This window comes from Macaca fascicularis, chromosome 3, assembly GCF_037993035.2.
Source record: "Macaca fascicularis isolate 582-1 chromosome 3, T2T-MFA8v1.1".
Classification (NCBI taxonomy): domain Eukaryota; kingdom Metazoa; phylum Chordata; class Mammalia; order Primates; family Cercopithecidae; genus Macaca; species Macaca fascicularis.
The window spans coordinates 190,480,502-190,498,409 of NC_088377.1; the positions used below are offsets into that span (position 1 = coordinate 190,480,502).

Here is a 17,908-nt window from a genome sequence, read left to right on the forward strand (position 1 = left end):
TCATGGGCTGTACCATCTAGGTTTGTGTAAGTACACTCTGTTTACACAATGCCAAAATCACCTAACAACACATTTCTCAGAATGCATCTCCGTCCATAATGCACGATTGTATGTATTTAATGATTTAGTAACTTATTTTACCTAAGAAAAATATACCATGTGTGGTATTTTGTCAAAGTTAATGTAAAGCAATGAAGTTCCTATGGAACTCATTAGGATTGAATGATGAAGACATTGGCTCTACCGTAAAAAGAAGTAAAAGTGGGCCTAGCAAAGTTGGACCCATGGCTACCAAATGCTACAAGGAGGCAGCCAGTTAGTCCCATGAAAGCCAACTTTATTAATAAAGTAAAATATTCCTCTCTTCTCCCCAGCTAGAATAATGAGATACGTAATAGGTTCAAGGTTCAAGTTAAAAAAAAAAAAAAAATTACTCATCTCTGAATAGCACAATAAAAAAACTCTTGTAATGTTTAAAAGTAGTGTCCTACTTCTATGGTTCATTTTTACAGCAAAAAACTTTACTAAATGCTACATCTATAAACAAAAAATTGGAAGGACCTTTCAGCAACTCCAAAATAGTGCTTCTACTCAATTCTTTAGGCATAGTGATATCTGCATGCAATTTACAATATTCTTAATAAAAACTGGATGTAATTCATAAATTGATGGTGTGTAAAGGGGAATTAAAATGAAATTCAAGACAACTATTTCAAGGGCTTAACTGTCCAATGGCTGAAGCAACAAATGGATGACTTACTACGAATTTTTAAAACTACCAAATCAATTTAAACCAGAATAGAAGTTGAGAACAAGAGCAAGGAGGTTACGATATAATGATAATTCTAAAAATCTACTTCAAGTTTTTCTATTTTAAGATAACTAAACCACTAATATGTCACACACAAAAACAAAACTTAACATTTCCAGACCAATGTATACATCACTCAACACATTATCAGGTGCAGGAAAAATAAGCACAGCAAAAACTTAGGAGGAGGTGAGGTACAGTAGCTTGGACAAGCTTAAAAAGACGTATCATTGGTGAATGAGGAGGAATAAATCTGTCAATGGTAGGCATAGGAACTCAAAACAAAGCAATGTGGGGCCATTTAGTACAGGAGAAAACGATTTTACAATGGGTCAAAGGCCCTAAAGAAGTTACCATAGACAGACATACTAAAATACAATATGGGAAAAACCGAACTATAATAAGCAAACTACTCTAGGAAAATTAGGAACTATTAAATACATTTTCAAAATATGTGCCTCAAAAGTAGTTGATGCTTTTAAACTGCGCTTAAAAGTTTCAATTACCAGGAAAATTTACTAAGAAACCACATTCCCTAGAAATGCCAGGGGAAAAAAGTATTTTTGTATATACCATACTTAAATTTTCACTAAGAACATGTTATGTTTTACTTGTATTCAAATGCAGGTATTTTTTAAAAAAACAACTTACCCAGAGGGCAAAAAAAATTTACACTAAATCGACAAGCACTTACCTGAACATTTTTTTGGCCAATTTCTTATTTAACACAATTTGTTCATCAATATCAGCAATGTTGCTCTGGGCTATCAGTTAGTTCATAATAATAGTTTTATTGTAAAACAGCTGCTTAGTTAGCACTTACGGAAAAAAAAAAAAAAAAAATCACTGACCTGAATTCTGTATTAGTGGAAAATAGTAGTCCAAATGAAATACATACAAAAGATTTCAGAGCAATCCTCAAGCAACAAAGTAAAAATAATAATACTGAGATCTAAAGACTTTTGAAAGTAACTACAGGATTAACTGATAAATTCTAGTTGTAATAAATGATAGCACTCTCCAAGCTGGTTTTAAAACATAATTCCACAACAAAGATAGAAAATGAAAACGTACAATAATTGCACTTACGATGTAGGAAGCAGTCATATTTAAAACATCGCCTACAGAAAAGCGTATGAAAGGAGTGTAAGCTTTGCTCTCTCTGAACAGATTTAGCGTTTGGTCCATCTATGTTGGGGGTACATTCAGGAGGAAGTGCGCCTGGGAGCTGCTGTTCGGTGAGTTCTTTATATCTGACATTAACCAAGAAAAATTTAAGTAAACATGAAACAAAAATCACTTTTTTGAAAACAGTTTCTAAAAGGTTTCCATGTGTTACTTTTGATGTTCATCTTGCCTAAAACATATAGGAATGGCTCTAACCTACAACAATCTTTATTTAGATAAAGAGCCAACTAAATATTGTGCATGGTGTTACGAAGAATCAAATTCATTGATATGATTCAAATATATCATGGAAAAGGATATATCAGTTTTAACTAAACACCAAATTTTGCTATCAGTATCCAGATAATTTTCCTGTAAATCTACCACTGTAAATTTTATGTGCATATGTGTGTTTATGTGTAGATATAAATTATTTATTCTATCTACAGGAAATACTTTGTAATGCAGAGTACCACAGGTACATATGTTGCTTCAAGTATCTTGTAAACACTGTAAATAAAGTGTAGTGGCTCATCCACTACATTGATTCCATTTGTAATAAACCAAGAGTTACATACCACACAGGGCAAGATTGCCTCAAAGGAACATATCTTACTTTTCCTTTAGTTCTTCTGCTGTGCCCTTATCTGGAAACATCGAGGAAATGGCTTCAAAAATTTTATCAGAAGGAAATTTCCGAGGTGGGCGGCTTTCTTTATCTAAACAGGAGAATATGAAAGGAAAAAAAGAATGGAAGTAAACAAGTTTTCGATCTTTAATTTTCTCCACCCAACTACGTCTCTGTAACAAAGTTGATTTTCTAAGAAATTTCATCTCAATTTTGTGTTTCACTTACTTCTCACACACTTTACATGTGTCTGTGGAATACCAGTTGGTCAAAAACAAAATTCAAATATGAAAAGCTTTAAGAACACTGGGAAGCAGAAAACCTAGGTTCCACTCCCAGCTCTGCTACTAACTGATTTTTGTGACAGAGTGATCACTTTACCTCTTGGGTCTGTTTACTCATCTGTAAAATGAAGGAGCAGAACTAGATGATCAATAAGGTACCTTTTTGTTATTTTCTCTTTTTCAAATATGCTTCTTAGAAATTGCTATTTCACCCGCCAAATTATTCTATGCTGCTTTAACACGAGCTTTGCCAAGTAGAGAACACCAGCTATTGTCTGTTTCTTCCCAATAGTGTAATCTTATAAGTTACTTAACCTCTCTAAATCTATCCCCTCAAATAGAAAATGGATCTGATAATAACATCCACCTCATGAAGCCGTTATGAGGATTAAGTGAGCTGGTGCACATGAAGTGATTAGTACACAACTTGTACATAGTGAATATCAATATGTTATATATTATAATGATGCCCAGAGAAGCACACAAAAAAATTATGTTCTTTGCTAGCCAAAGGAAACAGAGACACTCAAGTGAAGATAATGTTGCAAGTAATATGCTTTTTTCTTTTTTTCTTTTATCTTTTTTAAGGCAGGGTCTCACTCTGTCACCCAGCCAGATTGTGAAGTGGCACAATCACAGCTCATTGCAACCTACACACCTCCTGGGCTCAAGCAATCACCCTGCCTCATGTTTTTACTTTTTAGTAGAGATGGGGTCTCACTATGTTGCCCAGGCTGGTCTTGAACTCCTGGGCTCAAGCAATCTGCCCACCTTAGCCTCCCAAAATGCTAGGATTACAGGGTTAGCCACCTTGCCTGGCCATAATACGCTAATTTGGATTATACTGCTATCAGTGTGACATTCAGCAAAGAAAAAGAGAAAGAAGAAACTAAGCTCTACTTCTACTCTTTCTACTGTTTTTGAAAGAAAGCTGTAATGGCTACACAGAATCCTAATAAACAGGCATACCATCTCGGTGATCCTCCAGATCTTTCTGTTTTTCTTCTCTTTCTTCAGGATCGTCTCCATCATCATCATCATCATCATCATTATATTGACCAAGGGCATTGACCAACTCCACAAAAATTTCATCATTTATAAACCCACATTCTGAAATGCATCAAATGTCAGAAACACACAGGGGAAGTAGTAATGTCAAAAGTTTATGTATCCTTTTTCTACTTGGACAAAACAGGCATAGATAGCCTAGTAACTAGCACTAAAACATTATTATTGAAATGAGGGGAGGAAAAGATAAGATCATTTTCAAGACTGGCGTTAGGCAAAGTTAGGAAGGAAAATTATCTTTAATACCTGCTACTTTCTGTTGAATAGCCCCTCCCCAAAAGTTTCTAGTAGAAAACTGAATTCTCTAGGAACTGATTGTGGCTTTAGCCTCCTCCCAAACAATGGATCTGTCCTTTAACTGATGACTTCAGATCCTGCTTTCTGCTGATAATGACAATGGATGATGACATTACAAATATTATCCTTTCAGACACTTTAACAGGGCCTCCTGGACACAAAAAACTGAAACCATGACTCTAATGATTGAATTTCAGGTACTGTAGTCCCTAGAGGAACAGTATTTTTGAACAGTAGGGGCTGCTGGAGCCCCCACATGCCACAGCAGAGCCCCAATCCTAATTAATTTTATTACTAAAGAATCTTAAAATCTACATACACTCAATTTCTATTTAATTTACATGTTACTGTCATTATAATTTATGTTATAACCAACTATGCGTAATTATCAGGTAGCAAACATGATCCTCCTAATTTTCCCAAAAATAATTAGGGAAAATACTGAAAATCTCAGGCCTGGGCCCAGGTTCAGTCCCTTATAGTTCAGTGCAAAACTTAATTTTAATATTAAAATTTTTCTCATGCCCTATGCCTTATAAACAAAATTATCTCTCAATTTCTTTAGCCCCTTTTTCCAAGAGAAGAAGCATATGGCTCACCTCTATCCCCGTGTACTTTTCCATCATAATTTTTTATTAGTTCTTCAATGAAAGTACCATCCTGGTCTAAAACTTCATCTCCCATATACGGAATGTTATGTAAAACAGTTTCATCTTCCACCTAAAAATAAGAAAAAACAAATTTAAAAAGCAGGTTTATTCTAAGTATCAAATGTGAAATAACTAAAATACAACCTTTTTTTATATGTAGATGTCTTTACCCAGTTCTCCAGATTTAAAATACTAGTCAGAGAGCAAACTCTAAAATGTATCAAAGAATAAAAAGACTCCTCTCGCCAATAAGCATATCTGAGAAAACTGTTGACAGGAAAAAATTTTGATTCAAGAAAAAATACTGCACTTAGTCTGTCATCAATTATTAAAACTTACCATTATTTTACATACCTCTAAGAAAGAAAAAGATGCTCTAGATTATGAGAAGACATCATCCATTTGTTTTTCTGTTTTTTGTTTTTAATTTGAGACAAGTGTCTTACTATGCTGCCCAGGCTGGTCTCGAACTCCTGAGCTCAAGTGATCCGCCCGCCTTGGCTCCCAAAGTGCTGGGATGACAGGTGTCTGGCACCATGAGCCACCATGCCCAGCCATCATCGGTTTTAAGGCACACTTTAGATGTTAATACAGGATGATGAAATATGGTATATCAAGATCCATATAGACCCATCCCAAAAAACGACCATAAGACTCCCAAATTCCACTTGATGATCTGGTTATTAAAACAGCCATTAACTTGTAATAGTTTAAGGTAAAATGAAAAAAAAAAATTAAGACATCCAATATAATAAAATTCTAGGGATGGACAGTATTGATAGTCCATTAAAGTTTATGCCAAAAGGATATGTACTTATATGTAAAATAAGAACATTCTACAAAAACATAAAATATTTCAATATTTAGATGAATGAGATGAATATCAAAGTTGACAGTGCTAGTAAAGATGACAGGTGAGTTTTTATCAAGCTTTGGAAGACAACAGAGAAGAAGAGCCAATCAAAGAAAAGTTAAGAGAGAACAGAATACTTAAGAATACAAGGGAAAGAAAGCTGACATTCATGGGAGGAAGAGCATTTCCAATGAAGAATAAAAATGACAGTAATCATAGATAAAGACTGGACAGTTCTGAAGCACACGTTTAAAAAGACTAATTCCAAGTGAAGACAAGTCTAAATCTTAAGAGGCCTTTGAAAAGGATATTGGTTAAAAACAGAATTTTAGAAAGATAATTCTGACAAGCAGAATCGGACTGGCTATGCCTGACTGGGAGGACACAGCAGCTCTTTAAAGAGTGAGATGGCGCAGGCTGGGCCCGGCACTGTGATCATGGCCCACAGGGAAGAACACGCTGGAAAATGCCATACATGGGACTACTAGCAGGCAGGAAATGTGGGAAAAAATCTCAAATAATCCCTAGGTAACAAATTTAGGACAACTGGAGAGTTCATAAAGATAACAGTACCATAGACAGACAAGGAAAAGTGGGATAAAAGGGTAATTAAAATGCAGATTTTAATGTACCCATATATTCAAATTCAAGATTATGTACACACTAGAGGCCTGTTTTCATCTCATTTCACTTGCACTATCTCATTTAAACTAGGGGTTGATTTCTTTATATCTAAGCCAAAATTAAGTGACACTTACATATTTTGTCTTTTCAATCATATCCACATCATCCTGCTCACCAAAACATATCCTAGTTATAATAAAGATTGTGTGCCTAATCTGCTTTGGTCAGCAAAATCAGACAGGGTCTGGCTCTGTCACCCAGGCTGGACCAGCAAAATCCACGGATGATTCATAAATTATATCTAATGAAAAATTTAAATACCATATTCTTCCAGAATTTCAGTCTGTGAAAACATGAAACTTCCCTCAAGGTCGTGCAATGTAATTCTCAAACTACACTCAAATTTATACAACTACAGAAGAGGAACTGAAGCTGACAATCTTCTGTACAAAGTTACTAAAAAATTCCCTAAAGCAGTTCACCAAGGACTTCCATCAACATTTTACTAGCCTTTCCACTTTATATACCAATTAAGTAATACAACTATATATTTTTTATTTAGCAATGCAAGTCAAGAACACATGCTTCAGTTTCTCTTTAGCATTTTATTACAAAAGCTGCTGGGTCAGAGTTAGCAATGGAAATATATTTCAGCTCATGTTTTATAAGCCCTATGAAATTATATAATGTACATTATCACAATAAAATGCCACCTAAATTGTTTTTAACAGTAAGTTCTCAATTAACAAAAACCCAAAGTCAGATTTAGACTATAGGACACTGACTTTTTTAAGGATAAGAACTATAAGCTTCATTCCTTTTTTGTTTGTTTGTTTTTGAGACAGGGTCTGGCTGTCACCCAGGCTGGAGTACAATGGCACAATCCCAGCTCACTACAACCTCCGCCTCCCTCAAGCCATCCTTCCACCTCAGCCTCCTGAGTAGCTTGTGACTACTGACATGCACCACACCCAGCTAATTTTTGGTGTTTTTTTTGAGGAGACAGCGTTTCGCCATATTGCCCAGGTGGATCTCCAATTCCCGGACTCAAGTGATCAGTCTGCCTCAGCCTCCCAAAGTGCTGGGATTACAAGCATGAGCCACAATGCCCAGTCCATCTTTTAAATCTTTTTAATCCTAGGTATGGTTACTGCTTAACACTTTTCCTTTGGAGAATACAGGAAAAGAGTAATACTGCACAGGCCTTAAAGAAACTATATTAATCAATTTTTAAAAATTACTTCAAGTGTTATTTTGATAGCTTTTCAGAATTTATACTGTCTTGATTCACCTTGACAATAAAATTATCTATGCTTTTTTATTTCAAATAAGTTATCAAATAAGCAGAAGATATCTTATTTACATACCATAAAATTCTGCTGTAGGGGAGACCAAGAATACATTATGGGTACTGAAGCAACTGCATTCAGAGTCTTTAATGGGATGACTTGTGTTGGAAAATCCAAGTCACTGGTCACCGAACACTAAAACAGAAAAAATAAAATTGACTCTTAAAAGGACAACCTTAAGCTGTAGCCATCATATTGTAAAGAGATGCTGCCTACCTAAATATTTAATTTTGAAAATAAAGTCCTTACCTAGGACAGTAAAGTGGTCATATAAACCAAATAGGATTCTCTCTTTTCTCTCTTTTACTTAGGGTGAAAAAATGCTTCAAATTTTCCAAATGTTCAAAACCTCCAACCCTTCCCATACTTACCAATATCAGTAAGAATCAAAAACTGTACTTATGTGAGATTCAGCAATCTGATTAACTGCTCCATGCTTTTGCTAGACATTTATTTCCTAGCTCATCCTTCATTTCTCTTACATTCCAACCACACAGAATAATAATATATATACCAAATAAACCACTTAAATCTTACTTAACAAGAATAAGAAAACCTGTTAGGTTAATCTTCCTTATCTTTATCTTCCTTTTTTAAAATCTAAGTGTCAACTGCTGATATTATCAGATGATACATAAATATTAAGGGTAATGGGTTTGTGTTTCAATCACAACAAAGTAAATTCAAATCTATTCTGCAAAACTGTAATCTCTGAATTATAATATTAGCTAATTACTAAGTACTTTTTATGTGCTAGGCTATTTTAAACACATTACATGTCTTCTATTTAATCCTCATTATAACACTGTAAGATGGATACTATTCTTAGCACCCATTTTACAGGTGAGAAAACTATAGAAAAGAAAGGATAAGTAGCTTGCCCAAGATTGCGCATGGTTCTCGGGCTAGAATGTAAACTCCAAAAGTCTGACTCTGGAGCCCCTGCTCTTCCCGCTCCTCACATTGCCATGATGCCGTACTGCTATAATGTGTCAGTGCACATAGTCCCTTGAAACACCATATTTCATACAATCTATGATGACAGCGATTTCAAGGTATACCATTGTGTTCTGTATCACTAAGAAAAAAGTGCTGCCAACTAAACAAAGATATAATCCGTTCTTATCATAGTGATTCTAAGATGCATGTTGGTTTTGAATGTTAAATGTGAAAAATTTTGCATCTTTGATTCTCTGAAATATGGCAAAACTCTGTGCCCAAATAACCACAGCACTTTTCACCCTGTCTACAAATCCGAGATTCCTTAAAGAGTACTACTGCCCAAGTGTAAGTCCTCCAGAGCCTTCTCAAAAATATCCTAGACATACATTCATAATCCACAATCAATGAAAATAGAGCAAAAAAGAAGTGTAGTAAAATGAAACTGAAAAATCATATATATATACACACATACATATTAAATGTTTAAATTTTTTATTTAAAATGTCTTAAGAATAGCAGAACGAGGTGTGGTGAAATTCAGAGTAGAAATCTGGCATATGCGCCACACCTGACCCTCAGCATTGGGTTGCATCAGGCCAGTGGGATAATCTCTCAATCATCACAGTCACTGCAGCACAAAAATAATTCCTTCCTTAGTGAAAGTAAAGGTTTAAGGATGGAGTAGTTAGAAAGAACTGTGACAGTGATTCATCCATTAATTTGCTTTCCAAAAAGGCAAAGATAAAGATCATAATACTAATAAGGCTCATAACCCAGTAAACAAGACGGTGTGAACAGTTTACTAACACTCCAGAGCCCATAATCTTTCCCCTTCCTGCTATTTGGCCTCTGATACAATCCTTCATCCATCCATCCATCCATCCAATATTCCAATAAAAACAGCAGTTAACATTTATTGAGCACGTACTATATTGCAGGCACTGTGCTAAGTGCTTATATACATTATCTTAATTATTCATTACAACCTTATGATATAGTTTTAGCATCAAAACTTCACAAATGAGGACACTGAGGTTCAGAGAAGTTATATAATTTGTCTAGTCAGAAAGGTAGCAAATTACAAAACCAGGATTAAAACCTGGATTTAAAGTCTGACTGCAACACCCGTGAGCTTAATTAATTACTGCACTGTAGTTCTTGCCCTTGCAATGCTCATGGGGTAAAATAACAATTACAGCCATGCAGTACTTACTATATAAAACAGAGACATGGCTGGGCACAGTGGCTCAAGTGTATAATCTCAGCACTTTGGCAGGCCAAGATGGGCAGATCACTTGAGCCCAGAAGTTCAAGACCAGCCTGGGCAACATGGGGAAACCCTGTCTCTACTAAAAACACAAAAAAATTAGCCCAGCAAGGTGGCACGTGCCTGTGGTCCCAGCTACTTGAGGGTCTGAGGTGGGAGGATCACTTGAGCCTGGGAGGCAAAGGCTGCAGTGAGCTGTGATCAGCACCACTGCACTCTAAGCCTGGGTGACAAGAGTGAGACCCTGCCTCAAAAAAAAAATAAAATAGAGACATATGACAATGTAATAGGAGCATTTCCTCCAACAACAACTTATTAGTACTACCAAGTCTTCTTTCCTTCTTTCTACTTAACTGGGAAAATTTGGGGGTGGAGGTGCTTATAATTACTGAATATAATGAATATAATTAGTGATACTGATAGTATCAAATACTATCCAGTGACTTAAAGTACAAAACAATTTTCATTTCTTAAAAAGAAAATTCTGATTTTTTTTACATTTGGCAGGAATAAATTAATTCTGTGGCTTCTGAAGGAAGAAGTGCTTTTAAAGCTTAAGGGGGAGTGGGCTGCCTCTCCAACTCTGACTTATTCACCTGCTTTAACACCTAATTCCAAAGTCGCACATAAGGGTTAGAGAATGAATATTGTTTTCAACTACGAGAAAGAAGGAGCATTGGCTTTGCTTCATCTATGGTTGTTCTAGTGATATAGCAAATACTCTGCAAATCCTGAATGAAGTCAGCTGATTTTTCCCATTAACAGAAAGAACTTATGGAAGCACAGAAAATATTAAGGCACAGGCTGCAGCACTACATACTACTTCCAATCCCATACCTCTGTCATACCCCAGTATCCCATCGCCTCAGTTCTGAGTCATGCGAGAGTCACTAAGAAACAAGAAATAAGCTCTCTGAGGGCAAAAGCAGCTGAGCCAAGTGTGGCTTCACCTCTATCTTGAAACGATACTCAGCACAGTGTCTCAAAAAAACAGTAGGCACTCAAAAAATGTTTCTGGAATGAACAGACTACATTTGATGACTTTCTCTAATGGAGACTTCAATTTCTGTTTAAAGCTAAGAGAGCACCTATTTAGAAAACTGACGGTCTACCCCCACCTCATTATATTTCTAGTATCTCTAGAAACCTATCCCATTCTTTAACTATTAACCGTGACTATTAACCATATTCCTTTCATTTATGAAATATTCAAATGCAAAAGCATTTGTTGGTAAAAACAAATGTGGGATTCTTATTTATTGACTTACAGAAAAATTACTCAAAAATCCCAGTTACTTACCAGCAACTTATTTTTCTTTGAAAATGTATCATCCTTGACAGTTTACATAATTAAGTCTCATGTCACTCAGAGTAGTGAAAAGAATTTTTACCTCATGGGTCTCCACATTTCAGCTGGTCAGAGCCATGTGTCCTGGACTCAGGAACTTACTAGGAGACCTTTATCAACAAATTAGATTCTCTAATTCCAGTTCCAACTTGAGGATCACACAAGGAAGTTAGAGATGATTTTTCATCAATGGTTTAAAAAAAAGGGGCAGGGGCTAGATTCATTACCAAGGATGCTACATTTTCAGAGAAACACAGTTTACTGGTAAGTAACCAGGTTCCTCTGAGGATGGATAGACTTACATCAACCAGCTGGTACAATAGGCGACTGTGTGGCTGGACCACTGGGAGCTGGAGAGGGAAGTCAAGCCAAAAATAGTAGTTGTAGGAGTACACAACCAAACTGAGACTCTTGGCAGAAGGCTGGTTCCAAGTAAAAACTGTGTTATGGAAAATCGTAGAGGGAAGAGCAGGTGAATGGCCTGCAGGGAAGGGAAAGAAATTAACACACCCTACTATGTGCCAAGCACTGTGCTAGAGACTTTACCAAAGTTAGCTTCTTTAAATTTCACAACTACCCTGTGAGGTAGGTATGACTCCCCATTTTACAGCAGGACATCCCAAAGATAACAGTCATGGCCATCCTGCCTCTGAATAACCTTTAACATGATAAGGGCTAAGTCCAACTTTCATATAGGGGAAAATATACAATCAGTTAGCCAAGTAAAAAATATTCTCGGATACTGGTTGGTCCATTTATTTCATGCCAGAGACACAGTGAACTGTTGACATTGTCTAACATCCTGTAGCCTTTCCATGTGACAACAGCGAGGAAGGTGCAGGAAGGTCGGCACTCCAGGAGAGGAAGAGTCAGAAGAAAGCATCAGCTGCCACCAAGTCTAGAGAAAAGCTGGGGGTGATTTCTGAAACTACCCTATATTCTGCAGGATTTGAGGAAAGAAAAGATAATACACCCAAGTTTTAAATTAGCTAGCCCTTCTGGTGAAAATGACCATGTATATAATTTAAGTTCAGGCTACTTTTACGCAAAGGAAGCACTGAAGAAAAACTGCAATGAGATAAATAGCAAATTTGGATAAACAGAAGCTCAATAATGGAAGTGAATTCATAATCAGGTTGAGAAGGCAAAATAGGGGAAGGGTGACTGAAGAAGACACTTGAAAAGAAATGAGTGGCTCCTACAGGAGAGAGGCAGAAATAAAAATGGAAGAAAAAACCCTGTAAAGGTATCAACACAGATGTATTTAATGAAAGCAACTAATCGAGTGTTGGAGTTCAGGAATGAAAAAGAGTAATTCATATCAGATTGTAAATTATTTCAGTTTGTGTTGTTAAGTATTTGTCACAGACTGATTCCAGATTGGGTGAAGAACCTCTACCCTACAACACAAGGGTGTTTGCTTCTCAGTTCACTTTTATCCTGTAAGTGACGGTTTCTACATTCTAAGGGGCAGGGGATGATAACGCAGCATTTAACATAGGACGTTTGGAATACAATATCAGAAAGTTTAGACCCCTTTTATTTTTGAGACAGGGTCTAGCTCTGTTGCCAAGGTTAGAGTGCAGTGGTGCAATCATGGCTCACTGCAGCCTCAAACTCCTGGGCTCAAGTGATTATCTCACCTCAGCCTCCCAAGTAGCTGGGACTACAGGTACGTGTCACCACACCTGGCTAATTTTTTTATTTTTTTTATTGAGATAGTATCTCACTATGTTGCCCAGGCTCAGAGGAAATTTAGATCCTTAAAGCTCTTCCTTGCATCCTACCTTCAGAAGCTGGGCCCTGAATGAAAGGAATAACAAACATGCAAACCTAGTTAATCCTAGGTTAAAACCCTGAAAGGCTGTTAAGGTAAATCATTCCCTCATCTGCAGCTTTGCGGAAAAACTCCAGTTTTGCTAAGTACTGGAGATCAGAAACAGAATAATCATCACAGGACATAGGCACTCAAAAAAGTACATGAAGCAGGTAACAAGAGCGATGTTCATCCATCACATGTAAACTCAAATTTCTAATTCAATAACACTCCTGTGAGTAGAAACAGAACAATTTCTGTCACTGGGGGGAAAATAACTGAAATGTAACAGAGAGTGTTATATAAATCTATAGTTTATATAGGCTGTGGCAGTAAAATGGTTTTGAAGCCTTGCTAAAATCAAGGGCTTAATACTATAAAGTAGTAGGGGTTCGAGTTCAAGTGAGTGGGCAAGGCCAGGCACAGTGGCTCAGGCCTGTAATCCCAGCACTCTGGGAGGCTGAAGTGGGCGGATCACTTGAGGTCAGGAGTTCAAGACCAGCCTGGCCAACATGGTGAAACCCTGTCTCTACTAAAAATACAAAACTTAGCCAGGTGTGGTGGTGCACGCCTGTAGTCCCAGCTGCTCCGGAGGCTGAGGCGCAAGAATAGTTTGAACCCAGGAGGCAGAGGTTGAGATGAGCCAACATGACACCACTGCACTCTAGCATGGGCAACAGAGCGAAACTCTGTCAAATTAAAAAAAAAAAAAAAGAAAGAAAAAAAAGTGAGTGAGCAAGATGGCACAGGCTGTGGTTTCTGAAGAGAAACACTTCAGGTCTTGCTCGAGTGGTAAAACTGCCGAGGGAACCACCAACCAAGAAGGCTGATTCTGCTCATCTTCGAAAACGAATTTACAACTGCCCCTCACTATTCATTAATTTCTCAGTAAATAGTGTTGAAACAACCAGGAAACTAAAAAGAACAAAATTAAAAACCAAATCCCCTACTCATTCTTTACACCAAAGGAAATTCCTGATGGGTTAACTGATATTAGAATATAAAAATGAAAACAGAGAACTAAAGGAAAGATAGGTAGATAATTTATAATCTTGAAGTGAAGAAAGACTTTTGGAACCTTTAAGAAACACAAAACTTAAAAGAAAAAGAAGTGTATAACAAAGATATACCAGAAACAATATCAAAATGGGGGTAAAAATCTGCAAAACATATGACAAAAAAACTATTTTTTGTTTTTCGCTTTTTGAGATTGAGTCTTGTGACTCAATCTCAAAACTCTGCCTCCTGGGTTCAAGGCATTCTCCTGCCTCAGCCTCACAAGTAGCTGGGACTACAGGTGCCTGCCACCACACCTAGCTAATTTTTTTGTATTTTTAGTAAAGATGGGCTTTCACCATGTTAGTCAGGCTGGTCTAGAATTCCTCATCTCAAATGGTCTGTCCACCTTGGCCTTCCAAAGTGCTGGGATTACAGGCGTGAGCCACTGCACCCAGTCAAAAACTAGTATTTGTAATATACAAAAAGTCCTTATGAATTGTAAGAAAAAGCCCAACCTAACTGTACAAGATCCAACACTGTAACAGCCAATTCACAAAAGAAATATAAACAAACAGTAATTGACACTTAACTTCACTAATAATTAAGACACGGTATAACAAATTCTAACAAAGTTTTACCTATTGGACTGAAGATTAAGATTGAAAATATTGTGTTGAGAATACAGGTAAACAGACATTCCATAAACAGCTGGTGGGGTGTAATGTAAAACTTTTGAGGGTGCATTTGGTAATATCCGCTAAATTTTTAAATATGCATATCATTTTGATCTAATAAGTATATTTCTAGGAACTTCTACAGAATTACTCAAAAGATGCAAGGATGTATATGAAGTTCACTACAGCAATGATTGCAAAAGTAAAAACTAAAAATCTAAATATCCATCAAGAATGGGGCAATAAGTTATGGTATATCCATAATGTCAAACATACACATTTTTTAAAAGAATGAAAATTCGAACAGAGGTTGTAAAGTGATATCCCAAAATGGAAAGGATGTATTATCTGGCCAATAATTTTTAAAAATAAAATACATATTATTAACCTTGTAGTATATACAGAAAATGAAATCTGAAAGACTAAAAGCCAGAGCAGCTGGACTACAGGGACTTTTGCTTTCTGTTTTACCTATTTCTGTGTTATCTAAATTTTTACAATAATCATTTTACAATGATCTGTTCAGTGGAGAGAAAAACATAAAACTTTTAAACTAGTTTCATTAGCCCAAAAGGTAGTCACATTAGCTAGTATAAAATTGCCTTGTCAGGTAGCTTGTGAAATGTGCCCAGCCTTCCCAAAATGTTACTTAAGTGATATTCTTTTATAAAATCTGCTAAGAGAAGGTAAGACAGAATCCTAAGGAGTAAATTTAAGTCAATCCCTATTATAAAGCTAAATTATGACAAAAGTCCTAGATCTAATGTAATTTTCTTGTTTCTTCAGAGAATAAAACAATTTCTAACCTTCCAGATTAAGCAAGCATTTTTGTTTGTTTGGATTTGTTGTTTTATTTTTTAACAGTTGTCAGAACTCGGTTTTGCATTTGGGGATACATGACATTTATAATTTATAAAACACAAACTATATACACAATATTCTAGGAGAAAAACCACAAATGAAAGCAACTTCTGCTAGTTTTATTAGTTGCCTAAATTTGACTTTTTAAAATTCACCCTTTAAACTGAAGATACATAATCAAATTTAAAATATAAACATAATAAATGACATGTATTTAATATATAATGTTATATAAACTCAAATGTCCTTTTTTTTTAAATCTAATCCTGTGGAAAAGCATAAAAAGCTTACATTAGTTTACGTTCAAAAGGGGAAAAAAAAAAAACCCTTACATGATCATTTAAGAAATGTTACATCTATTTCGGCCTAAATCAAGCCAGAAAGAAAGCAAAGGCTGCATGGATTTACAAGTTACACAGGTGGGAACGACTGACAGTTAACCTAACAAGACTCAACTCTCCAAGTAAATACCAACAATAGTTAAAAAGAGGCAAGGAGTCACAGAAAGCAACTCAGAGACCGCTTCCTTGAGTCGATAAGAATGAGTGTATATGTTCAGACTAAGAGTAAGACAGACACTTGAAGAGCCATCCACTTAATTCAAAGACATGAGAAAAGTGACGAGCTTTCTGCTATATTCGCTCAAAAGGCTCATGAGAATCTAAACCTATAGGGCCTATAATCCTGAAATACATAAAGAAACCATGTTACTACACTCAAATGTATCTGAGTAAAGTACACTAAATTATACATGAAATACACTAGGATACTATTTTTTCTTTGTAAACAGTAACTAAATTTTCATTTACAATTAACTGAAGGAACTTCATTACTAAATCAATAAAAAATGCAATCGAGTGCTGACATGTAAACCAGGTATTTTTCTTCTCCTTCAACAAAAATGTTAAGTCCAAACTGCCAACATACAAAAGAATTTACACATTATTTTGATAGAAGCTTCTCCCCCACAAAAACATCTGCTAATATCAAATGCTAAGCAATGAACTTACAATCATTTCAAATATTACTAAGAAGAGCAAATGTGTTAATATTTAAAAGTCCAAAAGTTTTTAAATTCTTCATGAGGACCGTGATCCCCTTCTGGTGCTGCCTCTATTTTAGACATTCTGAAGCCCCAAGAATATACACCAAATTCTCTCTATCCATTAGTAAACAAGATACAGAACTCTTACAAGAACATTATATTCTGGGAATCTAGAAATGCATATTAGCAAGATGGATTAAATTACTAAACTAATCATACCATTTGCCCGGAAGACAGGCATTATCTAAGCAAACCTCTCTTTAAGTCATAACACATATAGAAAACATTTCGATATGAAGTCAGTGAAGAAGTGTCTTGTGATTACCAGCAAGAAATGGGCAGATGTACGAAAAAGAAATACATTAATGAGAACCTCAAGAGTAACTCTTAAACCAGTTTCTTCATTAAAACTCGAAAAAGAGACACACTGAAGAATACAACTACCAATATGAAGACCTACGGAACATAATTATTACTGGTTGACAAGACAAAGTTACGAAAGTTACCTAGAAACAATTCCTTGACCAACAGCGACATATTATGGGAATAAAATGTACATCCCTCGACCTATTCGTATTGATTAATGACATTGTGAAGCTGGATGCTTCTTTAAAAGATTAACTTAAGAATAAAAGAAATAAATGTAAAACATGTATAATCACTGTCTTCAAAAAGTCAGAAGTGTTTTTTTTAAAAGTAAACACATTCTGTATTAAAATTCTATGAACAATACTGCTTAGATTCTGTAATCTCAATAACAAAAAAGAGTTATCCCAAAGTATCTTAAAAACACATTAAGGGACAGGTACGGTGACTCAAACCTATAATCCCAGCACTTTGGGAGGCCAAGGCAGATGGATTGCTTGAGCCCAGGAGTTCGAGACCAGCCTGGAAAACATGGCATGACCCCGTCTCTACAAAAAAAAAATTAGCCCGATGTGTGTGGTGGCTCACACTTGTAATCCCAGCACTTTGGGAGGTCAAGGTGGGTGGATCACCTAAGGTCAGGAGTTTGAGACCAGCCTGACCACTATGATGAAACCCCATCTCTACTAAAAATACAAAAACTAGCCTGGCATGGTGGCATATGCCTGTAATCCCATCTACTCAGGAGGCTGAGGCAAGAGAATCGCTTGAACCCAGGAGGCAGAGGTTGCGGTGAGCCGAGATTGCACCACTGCACTCCAGCCTGGGCAATAAGAGCGAAACTCCATCTCATAGATAG

General features: G+C 36.2%; 1 protein-coding gene across 26 annotated transcripts in view; it reads right to left on the reverse strand.

Annotated features, from left to right (window-relative positions):
- EZH2 (enhancer of zeste 2 polycomb repressive complex 2 subunit) overlaps positions 1 to 17,908 on the reverse strand; it is a 76,608-nt gene that overhangs the window by 17,418 nt on the left and 41,282 nt on the right. For 8 of the 26 annotated variants that reach the window (XM_065542719.1, XM_065542711.1, XM_074036224.1 and 5 more), the window contains 5 exons: positions 7,750 to 7,866; positions 4,855 to 4,975; positions 3,860 to 4,000; positions 2,595 to 2,697; positions 1,901 to 2,064 (listed from right to left, as the gene is read on the reverse strand). In XM_065542719.1, the coding sequence (XP_065398791.1) occupies positions 1,901 to 2,064; positions 2,595 to 2,697; positions 3,860 to 4,000; positions 4,855 to 4,975; positions 7,750 to 7,866 (646 nt within the window). Of the gene's footprint in view, positions 1 to 1,885; positions 2,065 to 2,594; positions 2,698 to 3,859; positions 4,001 to 4,854; positions 4,976 to 7,749; positions 7,867 to 11,590; positions 11,770 to 17,908 lie in introns of all 26 variants that reach the window. The other 18 variants (XM_065542710.1, XM_065542716.1, XM_065542708.1 and 15 more) reach the window with 5 other exon arrangements.